The 13,992-nt window shown below is 34.2% G+C and overlaps 1 protein-coding gene across 1 annotated transcript in view; it reads right to left on the reverse strand.

The window, feature by feature from the left end:
- The window catches only part of GPC5 (glypican 5), a 1,374,119-nt gene that overhangs the window by 1,321,662 nt on the left and 38,465 nt on the right, over positions 1 to 13,992 (reverse strand). The window contains exon 2 of the mRNA XM_027116005.1: positions 11,525 to 11,686. Within this exon, the coding sequence (XP_026971806.1) occupies positions 11,525 to 11,686 (162 nt within the window). The remainder of the gene's footprint in view (positions 1 to 11,524; positions 11,687 to 13,992) is intronic.

A 13,992-nucleotide genomic window follows, 5' to 3' on the forward strand; every position in this document is an offset into this window, starting at 1 on the left:
TAGCTACCATCTACTGAGTGCTTATTACATACCAGGCATGATACTAGTTACTTTACTGGAATTACCATGACCAATTCTTATTAATTGCAACCTAGAAGAAGGTACTATTATTATCCCCATCCTACAAGCAAGGAAATGAAAGCCTAGATGCAGGTCTTGAGAGAGTATTCAAACTCAGGTTCTCTAACTCTAGAACCCTGTTCTTAAACTCTTAAGCATGTTGCCTATCTGATAACAATAACAAATGTTTTCCCATAACAAAGACCAATGTTTATTCTACTATAAAGTAGCTTCAGTTTATTCCTACTTATGGTAAAAAAATGAATATGCTTCATAAGTTAACATTCAAGTCAAGTTTACACCCTGAGGAGATGGAGTCAAAGAAATAGTACAAGAGGAAAATATTCTTCAAGGTGCAAAAGTTCAATTATCTTTGTTTATACTAAAGTTAGCCCACAGGCAGAATTACTCTGGCATAAAAGAAACACAGCATAGCTATCCAACAATTACCTTTTATTTACTGTTATGACTTTCTGGATCTTGAGATGCTGTTTCAAGCTCTTTGCCTTCTGCATGAGAGCTATAGCATATATATCCCATTTATTGCTAGATATATTTTATGCTAAAAGCATGAAGATATGCATGGATAATTTCCCATCATGAACAGCTACATTGAGGAATGGCTATAAAATTTAAGTCCTCTATTTGCCTGAAGAAAGAGAGGTATTTTATTTTCCATTATATCTTACCACTTTACCAATTAAATATTATGGACGATTGTTTAATATTTTAATCTTAATCTGCTCTTCCCCCAAGGCTATAGAGGGGAAAAAAGCTTAACTATTAAGAAAATTCTCACAGTTTTAATAAACTGTACTTTATAATTTAAAATGAATTATTATATTATTTAAAATTTCAAATTAGACAATAATGCCACTTATATGAACTGTATTTCTAATTCATTAAGAGATGATATAATAAAAAGACATTATTGAAATGATTGATAATTATTGATATTGTTTGGTAAACAGAACTTAGTTCATTTTTATTTATATAAAAATGTAAAATGTGCTCTTGGTGTTCTAAGAATTACCACCAAGACTTCAAATTTGAGTCTTAAGGGACTTAAGCTCATCACAGAACCTTACTTGCTGAGTTATTGACAAAGATTTTATTTTCAATTTTATATAACCATGTTATACCTTTTATAATTAAAATAAGTTTAAAATAAATTTTTCATATATAAACTCATGATTTTGCCCATAATTTCTATTATGCAACTTTATTCTAAATACTTTCTCTCACTACATGCTTTCTCCAGTCCATTCTCAAAGTTTGTTTACAAATTTCATTCAAGTCAATCTTACTTATTTGTGTGTTATTCATTTCTTTATAAAGCCCTTCACTTTAAATTATGCTAAGTATTGAAAATAGGTTTCATTGGATAGAATCATGAGTTATTCTATCAAAATTAATTTTATTTTCATATTTAGATATATGTTATTGAAACAACATCTCTTTGTCTGTTTGACTTACTTCACTCAGTATGACAATCTCTAGGTCCATCCATGTTGCTGCAAATGGCATTATTTTGTTCTCTTTTAAGGCTGAGTAATATCGCATTGTATATTATATTGTTTATATGTGGAATCTAAAAAAAGGCTACAAATGAACTCATCTACAAAACAGAAATAGTCACAGATGTAGAAAATAAACTTATGGTTCCCAGGGGTAAGGGGGAGTAGGGATAAACTGGAAGATTGGGATTGACACATACACACTACTATATATAAAATAGATAACTCATAAGGACCTACTGTATAGCACAGGGAACTCTACTCAATACTCTGTAATGGCCTATATAGGAAAAGAATCCAAAAAGAGTGGATATATGTATATGTATAACTGATTCACTTTGCTGTACAGCAGAAACTAACACAACATTGTAAATCAACTATACCCCAATTAAAAAAAAAAAGAAAGAAAGAAACATCTCTACTACTTTACAGAGCTGGGCCGTAGGGAGGAGCTGGATGTCGCCTGGCTCTTCCACACCATTACTCTTGTCAATGATCAACCTCCTCCAATATGTTTATGGCGTAGATTGTGGTGATGGTTTCACAGGTGTATACTTATCTCCAAATTGTTTGTATCAAGTTTTATACAGGAAATACAGCTTTTTGTTTATCAATCATACCTCAACAAAGTGGTTTTAAAAAAAATATTTAAAAATTAGAGCTTCCCTGGTGGCGCAGTGGTTGAGAGTCCGCCTGCCGATGCAGGGGACACGGGTTCATGCCTCAGTCCGGGAAGATCCCACATGCCGCGGAGCGGCTGGGCCCATGAGCCATGGCCGCTGAGCTTTCCCATTTGGGCCGCTTTCCCAAATGGGCCGCTTTCCCATTTCCCACCACAGCTATTCAAAACTTCACCACCATACACACACTTCCTATTCCATTTTACACCATCCCCTAGAGCTCCAGCAGGGTTCACTGTCCCTAAGCACATTGCCATAGAGGGTGATCACCCCCAAACTTGGGGTTCAACCAGTAAGGCAGAGGAAAAACAAAAGGTTTTCATGTGGCATATGCCACACGACAACCACAGTGAGACACAAATTAATATCTCACGATAAACTACTACTTATGAGGTAGTACGCAAAATGTGAAAAGACACATTGTTGAGTTTTAAAATAATTTCTTTAATATTTTAATAATGCCAATATTTTATCTTTCTTGTAAAAATAATATAAATAAATTGATCATTAAATCATAGCATTACCTAGCTTAGATAAAATTTTGTAGGGCCTTAAAATACATTGGACATTTAATAGAGACAAATCACCCTTCATGAAACTAAATATGTTGACTCAAAAATAGCTATTAAAAAAATGATCTATCAAAAGAGCTGGTAAGTGCATCAAGGGTATATTTCAACAGAATTTGTTAACGAAATTTATAATCAGTAAAAACATATAATGAAATTATTACTTTTACTGTAATTGTATTCTTCACATTAAATAAATTTAGATATATTCAAAGGATCCCTCAATCTTTACCTTTCTACCAGCCTCTTATAAACAGGGAAATACCCTACTTTCAATATTAAAACTGCTTACTGTTAGAAATATTAATTCCAAGACACACATTGACAAAATATATTAGCTGACATCATCAAAAAAAATCCATATTCAGATGTTAAATGCACAAAGCTAATCTGGGGGTGGGGGAAAGCATGAATTTCACTTTTAATATCATGTCCATTTTAGATTGCATTATCAACATAATGAAAAAGTTTGTTCATGGAGTAAAAGGTTTTTAAAAGAATTCATAAATATTACATTACAAAGTGAGTGTCAACCACACATTAGTGACATCACAAGTTTCCCTTGACGTTTACTGCCACACAATATTTAGAAAAATTTGATATTAATTCAGCTTATTTTCTTTTTTCTATATTTAGTTATAAGAAAAATATTTTAAAGAAAACATATTTTGAATCTTCTAAAAATGCCTGATTAACTTTAATAGCCTATTACTACTTTTGGAAGTAAACACTTCTAAGATAAATGAGCTCTGTTTCAAAAGTAGTTAATAATTAATTGTTTCTTTCTTTCCATAGATTACTAATGTTATCAACATTAACATTTGAAAATATAAAACAGACTCAATTTAAATACTAGGAAAAAAAAGATTACATACCTTGTCTACACTTTATAAAAGGTCACTGTACTTTGCATGAATGTGGGATTTAGGAAATTCATTGTTTCTAAAGTATCTAATAGACAATAGGCTGATCAACAAGTACTAAGTTTAGAGAGTAGACTGGTGCTTAGCAGGGGCTGGAGGGCGGAGAAATGACCCTGGTCAAAGAATACAAACTTCTAGTTACAAAATGATTAAGTTCTGGGGATATAATGAACATCACTGTGATTACAGTTAACAGTACTGTAGTATATACTTGAAAGTTGCTGAAAGAGTAGATCTTAAATGTTCTTGCCGCAAAAAAGAACTGGTAATTATGTGACTTGATGGAGGTGTTAGCTAACACCACAGTGGTACCCATGTTGCAATATGTAAGAGTATCCAATCAATGGGTTGTACATCTTACATTTACACAATATCAATTATATCTCAATAAAGCTGGGGAAATTTTTAACATAAAAAGATAAAAGGTTTTTTAACCTAAAACAAAAGTATTTCTTTTAAATTCACCCTCAGAGCCACGTGACGGTTGCTATCTCCATGCTCATATAATAAATGTAAGGAACCAGAAGATCCCCTCATCTCACCATCTGAGAAGAGCAGAGAATCACACAAGGAAGTGGGAGACACGAGGGCCAGAGAGAATGATGTGAGGATGGTAGTTCCATGGATTGATGGTGGAGGGTGGGCTAGAAAACACTTGCAAACACAGGAATCCGTGTTCAATTTGAAATTATTTGTGATTTTTAGACTTCACCTTCCTTTATCACCATCATCTCATAAAATTTATTTTATACATACAACTTAGGTTAATGTGTGTACGTGTATGTGTGTGTCTATGGAGTGGTAATTAAGAAAAAAATTTTCATATGAAATTAATATGATAGAAAAGAGACACAAAAGCAAATGAAGGAAAGCAGGGAAGCAGAGGCAGTAGTAACCATGAGACTGCAGACTGTGGAAATGTGCAGAAAACTTCTGGAGAGCTTGAACTGCCATAGAATATGGAAAGAAATTTGAATTATTTTAGCTAAAACTTTAAGACGTGGCAATATCTGTACCTAGAAGAAAATTTTTAATACATACAGAAACACAACATGGTACATATCTCCTAAGTGTGTATACAGATTCACAAGACATATTCATAAGAGAAAATAAAGAACACGCAAAATAAAGAAGTATTTTTGGAAAGACATTCAGACACCCCAGTAATTAGGAAACTGCACGTTTTGAAAACAAGATACCATTTCACATCTATCAGTTCATCAAATTTTATTTTAAAATTCTTTTTTAATTAAAAAATTTTTTTAGAATTTTTTTTAAAATTCTGACAATAATTTCAGAATTATTGGGAAGTGTTGGGAAGGATGTGGAATAAGGACAAAGCACACCAACTGCTTGTGGGAGTTTAAATAGGTTCAGCTCCTTAGAAGAGTAATTCTGCAAAATATCTGGTCAAGTTGATGAGGTCACAGCCTATAAGCCACAACTTCACTTCTACATATAAACCCTAGAGAAACACATGCCCTCGGAGACATGAACAAGAATGTTTGTTGCAGCACTACAAGTGCAAATGTAAGTTGGGAATTATTAAAATATCCATCACAGGGAGGGTAAATAAATGCCACATATCTATAAAAAGAAATTGTATAAATCAATTCACACAGATGAATAAGAGATAGGGGGACAGATAAATCTCAAAAACATAGCTAGTTGTAACCTCCCACGTGTCCTGGCCTTTACTCAATACATAGTTACCTTTTAAGAATCATCCCTTGTGATCCCTCATGTAAAAGTAAGATTAAACTAATATGAAGATAACAAAATGATAAAGACCCTGATGAAATGCCAACTCATCTTCTAGGCAATAAATGCACAGTTCTCACATTGAAAAGATTTAACTGAAAATGGGCTTCCCTGGTGGCGCAGTGGTTGAGAATCTGCCTGCTAATTACAGGGGACACGGGTTCAAGCCCTGGTCTGGGAGGATCCCACATGCCGCGGAGCAACTGGGACCGTGAGCCACAACTACTGAGCCTGCGCATCTGGAGCCTGCGCTCCGCGACAAGAGAGGCCACGATAGTGAGAGGCCCGCGCACCGCAATGAAGAGTGGCCCCCGCTTGCCACAACTAGAGAAAGCCCTCACACAGAAACGAAGACCCAACACAGCAAAAATAAATTAATTAATTTAAAAGAAAAAAAAGAAATAGAAAAGCCTGACTGTGCAAAATAATTAAGAGAAAGGTACAACTTTAAAAAAAAAAAAAGACTTAACTGAAAATGTATTTAATATAAAATCAAGAAAGAATTGTTTAGCCTACCATAAGCAGGTTATTGTGCTTTCTAGGTAAGATTATCATAGCAATAGGTGATATTATCATAACCTATCATCAGTCAGAATTAAAACAACTGAAAGTTTACTTCCTAAAACTTAAAAAAGAAATATGGCAAAGTAACCTCTTAGTTCTACACTTCAATGTGTTTCCACACTTAGTTCTACGCTTTTCAATTTTTTTTGCTTCATGCAAAGCAAGCTTTATTTCCAGCTGAAGAGTAATTTAAGCTCTGGAACTTTCATCTAGAATATATTAAAATTAGTCATTTTCATAATTAATAGCAGCTTGCTGACACAGATTCAAAAGAAAAAATTTTTTAACGTTTCAGAGATACAGGACAGTTGGATAAAGACCAATTGCACTGGTGGCTGCCGTGTGAGATAACACACTAAACCACGCGCTGCTTCAAACCAAGGGGAAAATGCAATCACATTCAGAATACACCACCGACAGAAACATTATAACGTGCTCCTTCCTGGTTACTGGGAGCCGGGGGTGGGAGGGGTACGCCATGAAGCTTGTAGGATCTTGAACCCAGGCCCTCGGCAGTGAAAGTGCTGAGTCCTAACCACTGGAAAGCCAGGGACTTCCCTCCTTCCTAGCTTATAAAATCAGTAAACAAATGTTGGCGTATCAGAAGCCTGAAGGAGCCAATAAAAGTAAAATAGCTTGAAAATTTGGGCAACGTACCATCTAAGCACCTGGCGGTGCCGGCACTTAGTAGGTACTCAACAGAGATATTAAATGCATGAAGGGAAGGGAAGGATGAAGGGGGAGAGGGAGAGCAGAACGCTTTCATTTTATTTCAGAACCAGCTTCCTGCTAAGTATCATTCATTCATTTATCCATGTATTCATGCAGTTCAGTTAATTACATTTACTGCATATCTGCTCTAGGTCTAGAGAAAGAGAAAAGCCAACACGTCTCCTCAACACTGCCAGTCTAAGGCTACCTGTTCTCTTACCCTTGGGGCTTTGATCAGGTAATTCTCAGTGTTAGAAATAACACTGTTCCTTTATCCTTGCACATAATGCTCTTCCAAGGGATAATTTTAAATATCGTTCACCTCTGTAAAGCATAACAAAAGTGAACAAACTAAGATTAATGTACTCCAGGCTTACTATTGTAACATTTATATAAATCTACTCATCTTCTCATATGTTAAGGTATTCAAATATTCACTACATCCTTGTGCCTTCGACTATATGTATGTGGATATGTACATACATTTTACACCAGTTTTACAGTAGCTATACACTAGCTATACACTTCACAGTAGGTAATATCTGTTAGTGTAAAAGAGGACAATACTTTAATTACATTCACATTCTCACTCTTAATTTACCTGCTTTTTAAACAAAGATATTTAATTTTGAACACACTCCTATATTTCATTAAAAATAGGAATGTAATTTTTATTAAAGTCCTAAATCTAACATTTCAACCCAAGAGGACAAGCTTACCAATCTTTCAGGTACTTTTAATCAAGAATGAAAATTTAGGGAGACGCAAGAGGGAAGACATATGGGAACATATGTTTATGTATGACTGATTCACTTTGTTATAAAGCAGAAACTAACACACCATTGTAAAGCAATTATACCCCAATAAAGATGTTAAAAAAAAAAAAGAATGAAAATTTAATTAGCCCAGAGAATGAAATCGTCAACAAAAATATTAACTCCTTCTTGTTCTAGATATCGTTCATCACTGAGTCTTTTGTGATAATGCACTTTTTAAATGCCATATAAAAAACTGGAAACTTCCAGAATAAAGACTTAGTATATACCATATATTTTAGAAATATGTGAGCTATTTGAAGATGAGAGAAATAGGAAAAGATCTATCTCTAAGGAAAGATAAAACTTCTTAACCTTATCTTTATAACGTTTAAACAAAAGATAAGCTTCTGTATTCTCCCAAATATTCCTGCAGTTTATTTTTGAAAATTATGCTGAAAATTTTGTATAGTTTTAAATTAAAGAAAACAAAAACTAAGCCCTATTCTCTTATTTAAACAGAGATTTTAAAACTGACAAATTTGAAAGCTGGGTAAGAGTTGCTTTTTTACAGTGGTTGACACATTCTCTGTCAACTTCCTCTATTTCTTCAGGAGTCACACCAAACTTTAGTGTATAAATAAATAAAACATTTATAAAAAATATTTGCAAAATGTTTTCTTTTCTTTTTTAAAGTATGATCTCTATTTTTATTTATTTATTTTTTATACAGCAGGTTCTTATTAGTTACCTATTTTATACATATTACTGTATACATGTCAATCCCAATCTCCCAATTCATCCCACCACCACCACCCCCTACCCCCCTGCAAAAGGTTTTCAAGGCAGGCAATCCCACACTCATAAAGCGGCTGAAGGGAAACAAACTCTTTCGCATTATTGCAGGCTGCCCGCTTTATTCATGAACGTAATCAAGCCCCTGAAAATGAAGAGCAGTCGTTGTCTGCACTGTGACGAAGCCAGCAGTCTCTGTGCAAACAGCACCACTCATTTATGAAGAGCAACAGACACAGGGATACCCGCTTGCTCCTTTCATCTCATCAGAGGCTGTATGCTACGTGAATGACAACCCACAGGACACAGTGAACCCCAGGTCGTACTTATGGGTTCTTCCAAAACCATATTTTTGTTTGCCTGTTTTATTTTCAGGAAACCTATATCACCTTAACTGAAAAAAGTAGAATTATCCCAGTAAGGAGGCTGATTCCAGTCCCAGTGATATTACCTTCCAGGGCTAAATTCCAGAGCTGAACGTGCGCTGTACGTGGAATAACCTTATGTCTTCTGGTACCAGCTGCCGGCACTGTCTCCTCTCTTCGGAGCAATCCCAGCCTCCCAGCAGCCTTTATCTTACAGTCGTGTGGGGTCCGCTACACCCACACACCCAAGCGATCATCCCCACCAGTCATATCCAAAGGTTTACTTCAAAAACATGCTGCCGAGGAACCCCATAAGATCTATGAGAGAAGGGACCATACTACATCCCAGTCCAAAGTCTTTTATAACCCACAATATGGCTAAAAGGACAGGGTAGTACTGCTGAAGTAGCAAATAGAAGTGAAATATTAAAAAATAAAAAGATCGAAATGTAGCACATCTACTTACATGACTTAAGCAGTGAAATGATTTCCTCCATTAAATTGCTCTCAAGCAGACTAAGTTTCCCACTAAAATGTATTAGCTTCTTTCTTCTTAGGAAACACAAAGGCTGATTTGTGTTCAGACATTTTCATTACATAGAAACTAGACAGAGGGCTTTATTTATTGATAAAGTAGCTTGTTCAGTTATGATACAGCAAATGTGATCTCTCAAATGGCTTTTAGCACATATATTTAGCTTGCTTTTATGGAACTAAGCCTGAAGCTACTTATTCTATTCATTAAATTAAAAGCAGGTATTCTTCTTGTAAGAGAATTTGTTCCAGTAAAGTTAGTCTTTAGGAAAATTTCTTCTAAAGCTGTCTTGCCTTCTCATGATTCTTAAATAAAATTCATATGTCACAAATTTATTATAACAAATTATATTTAAGAAAGGCCCTACTTTTTTCACTTTTGTAATTGATACTTAAATACACAGCAAAACTCACCCTGTTAAATATATCAGGTGCAATTTACTAAACAAAAAATAACAAAAGTTATACATAATATTAACTGACACTCCAGTAGAGATAATCTCATGTCCTTATACTACTGATCAGTTGTCGCCAAACTTTTAGCAATATCACCAAAAGTTTTCAGCAGCCTAAACCCGTGTTAAAAGTCTAAACATTCCAGGTTTTAGATTTTTCCCAATCTTTTGAATTTCATGTGCTCTATCTTGATCAATTTATCCAACAATATGTGAAAAGGTTTTTAGAGTATATTTGAAGACAGAAGAAAACGTTCAACTACCATTCATTGAGTCCCTATGTGACGGTAACTGCTGGCGCTTTCTTTCATCTACATGGTTAACACTGCTCTCCAAAAACGTAGGTTTGACTTGTCACGATCTTCTTCGGCCATACCTTCTTACTTGGAGGGATTTAGTTTTGACATTAAAACATGAGAAATCATAATGAAGCTTCCCTGTTCAAAAATCTTTAATCATTCTCTCAAACTCAAGTTGATGTTTCAAGTCTTCTTTCACGTGAGTCCAACTTACCTGTTCAAGCATATGGTCCACAATTCCCATCCACATCTCCCTGTTCTGGTAAGGTTGATTTATTCACTGCCCCCTTTATCTCTAAACTGTATTTTCCATATTGTACACACTATCATTTTCATAAGAAAAAAATCATTACATCACTTTCTGTGGGTGGTTAATATCTTCTAGTTCAGTCAGTTCAAGCCACCAATCTTTGCTTAAAAGGCATATCAATATATTTGCCTCCAACAATTTCACATGAATAAATTCCATAACATAAATAAGCTTGTTTTCTAAGACATCTAAAAATATTACTGGATTAAAACATCTTCAAATCTGACATGTCACAATTTCTATAAAAAAATCAATTCATCATGAACTACATTTTAATTCAACTTAAATTCTGTCCTGATTTATTATATGTATCTTATTTAATAAGTATAGTTTTAAAAATTAATCAGCTTTGTGATTTAGTTCTGTTTGTAAACAAAGCACAAATTATTTAAATAGATTGACATTAATATACTTATTTAAAAGGAATACTAGCAGAAGTTATATTTTGCATTGAACAAAAGCAATAATTTTGTTTGAAAAGCAGTGTAATCTAAATATTTTCATTCTAATAATATACAGAATAGCTGATGCTTTATAAAAGGAAAAATAAATTAAGCTATTTTATTGTAGCAATAAGGAATTGTACAGAGGAGATGACTGAAATAAGAAAAAGATCACCTGTTTTCCAATGTGTATTATAATTTTATAACCCATTCATTTTATTTCTGAATATATTGTTTGAATTAAGGTTGAGTTCTGGTCGTAGCTGACCCTTAAACATCCAATTAATATTTCTTATTTTACTATTTATCAGACTTGTCTACCCTTCGATATATCACACTGGTGTTCTTAGGAAAATCACATGAAGTAGTAGAGGAAAAAATTAGACAAATATTTTTTTAATTATATTTTTGAAAATGAATCTATCATTACCCAGTTAAAAGTGATGAGACTTTGTTTTATAGACTATTTTAATAGAATCTAATAATCATGTCTGTTCATACTGAAGTAAAACCATGGGTCAGAGTATTGCGGGATTTGGCAGAACCCCCAGAAAGGCATAAATTTCACTAACATTACAGACTCCCTACTCTAAGTCAATTTATATGCCCCAGAATAACCTCAGAAACAAGCTGTGAACGTCAGAAAAAGTTAAAACCTCATTTTATACCAGAATAATATGCAAAGACAAAGAAGTAAACCTAGACAAATTTACCAGTATAATAATAATAATAGGTAAATTACATAGCAAGATTTACGTTCAGTTTCAGAAATGATACATTTACCTTGAAAGGCAGCTGTGTTTCGAGATATCAGAAACTTTAATGTAGAGCTGGATGTTTGAAGCACCTGCTGCATATCTTGGCGAGCTGCAATTTGATAACTTTCCTCCATCTTCCTGGTGCAACATGCAGGGTTTTTGGCTATGCAAACCTGAAGATCAGGCCCTGGAATACACAAAATATTTTTCATAATAATTACCTGTTCATTTAACAAACATTACATGTTACGTATCAGACATTAATGATCAGCACTGCACATTACAGGTTCATGTCCTATATGCCCACCAGAAAAACGATACCAGTGGGTTGACACCAGCCTTAGGATACCCTGGATCCCACAGGAAGCTGTGTCAGAAACTGGCCCCATCCACCGGCAGGCAAAAAACACAAACAAAGGAAGGTTAAAAAATATGCTACTAAACAACAAATGGATCACTGAAGAAATCAAAGAAGAAATCAAAAAATACCTAGAGACAAATGAAAATAAAAACACAACAATCTAAAATCTATAGGATGCAGCAGAAGAAGTTCTAAGAGTGAAGTTTATAGCAATACAAGCTTACTTCAGGAAAAAAAAAAATCTCAAAAGAACAACCAAACCTTATATCTAAAAGAACTAGAAAAATAAGAACAATGACAACAACAACAACAAAATGTTAGTAGAAGGAAAGAACTCATAAAGCAGAAATAAATGAAAGAAAGAATTTGAAAAAACAAAAAAACAGTAGAAAAGATCAATGAAACTAAGAGCTGATTCTTTGAAAAGATAGACAAAATTGATAAACCATTAGCCAGACTCATCAAAAAAGAAAGAGGGCCCAAATTAATAAAATTAGAAATGAAAAAGGAGAAGTTACAACTGACACCACAGACATACAAAGGGTCACAAGAGATTACTACAAATAATTATAGCCCAATAAAATGGGCAACCTAAAAGAAATGGATAAATTTCTAGAAATGCACAATATCCCAAGACTGAACCAGGAAGAAACAGAAAATATAAACAGTCTAACTACCAGTAATGAAACTGAATCAGTAATAAAGAAAAAGAAAAACAAAGTCCAGGACCAGATGGCTTCACAGGTGAATTCTACCAAACATTTAGAGAAGAGTTAACACCTATCTTTCTCAAACTATTCCAAAATATTGCAGAGTAAGGAAGCTTTGGAACTCATTCTACAAACACAGCATCACGCTGATACAAAAACCAGGCAAAGGTATAACAAAAAGAAAATTACAGGGCTTCCCTGGTGGCGCAGTGGTTGAGAGTCCGCCTGTCGATGCAGGGGACACAGGTTCGTGCCCTGGTCTGGGAAGACCCACATGCCGCGGAACGGCTGGGCCCATGAGCCATGGCCGCTGAGCCTGTGCATCCGGAGCCTGTGCTCCGCAACAGGAGAGGCCACAACAGTGAGAGGCCCACGCACCGCAAAAAAAAAAAAAAAAGAAAGAAAATTACAGGTGAATGTTACTGATGAAAATAGATGCAAAAATCCTCAATAAGGTATTAGTAAACCAAATTTTCAATATTATATTAAAAAACTCATACATCATGATCAAGTGTAATTTATCCCAGTGATGAATGGATGGTTCAATATCCCCAATCAATCAATCAGTGTGATAACCACATTGACAAATTGAAGAATAAATATTATATGATCATCTCAATAGATACAGAAAAAGCTTTTGACAAAATTCAACATCCATTTATGATAAAAACACTCCAGAAAGTGGGCAGAGAGGAAACATATCTCAACATAGTAAAAGCCATATATGACAAACCCAAGCTAACATAATACTCAGTGGTGAGAAACTAAAAGCATTTCTTCTAAGATCAGGTACAAGAAAAGGATATCCACTCTTGCCACTTTTATTCAATATAGTGTTGGAAGTCCTAGCCACAACAGCAGACAAGAAAAAGAAACAAAAGTAATCCAAACTGGAAAGGAAGAAGTAAAACTGTCACTGTATGCAAATGACATGATACTATACATAGAAAATCCTCAAGACACCATCAAAAACCTACTAGAGCTCATCAATGAATTCAGTAAATTTGCAGGATACAAAATTAATATACAGAAATCTGTTGCATTTCTATACACTAACAATGAACTATCAGAAAGAGAAATTAAGGAAACAATTTCATTTACAATCACATCCAAAAGAATAAAATATCTAGGAATAAACCTACCTAAGGAGGTAAAAGAACTGTACTCAGAAAACTATAAGACACTGATGAAAGAAATTGAAGATAACATAAACATATGAAAACATATACCATGTTCACTGATTAGGAGAATTAATATTATTAAAATGACCATACTACCCAAGGCTATCTACAGATTCAATGCAATCCCTATCAAAATACCAAGAGCATTTTTCACAGAACTAGAACACATAATTTTAAAACTTGTGTGGAAACACAAAAGTCCCTGAATAGTCGAAACAATCTTGAGAAAGAAGAACAGATC

Source organism: Aethalodelphis obliquidens, unplaced genomic scaffold (assembly GCF_003676395.1).
Source record: "Aethalodelphis obliquidens isolate GAN/ISIS:26980383/991018 unplaced genomic scaffold, ASM367639v1 scaffold15, whole genome shotgun sequence".
In the NCBI taxonomy this organism is placed as follows: domain Eukaryota; kingdom Metazoa; phylum Chordata; class Mammalia; order Artiodactyla; family Delphinidae; genus Aethalodelphis; species Aethalodelphis obliquidens.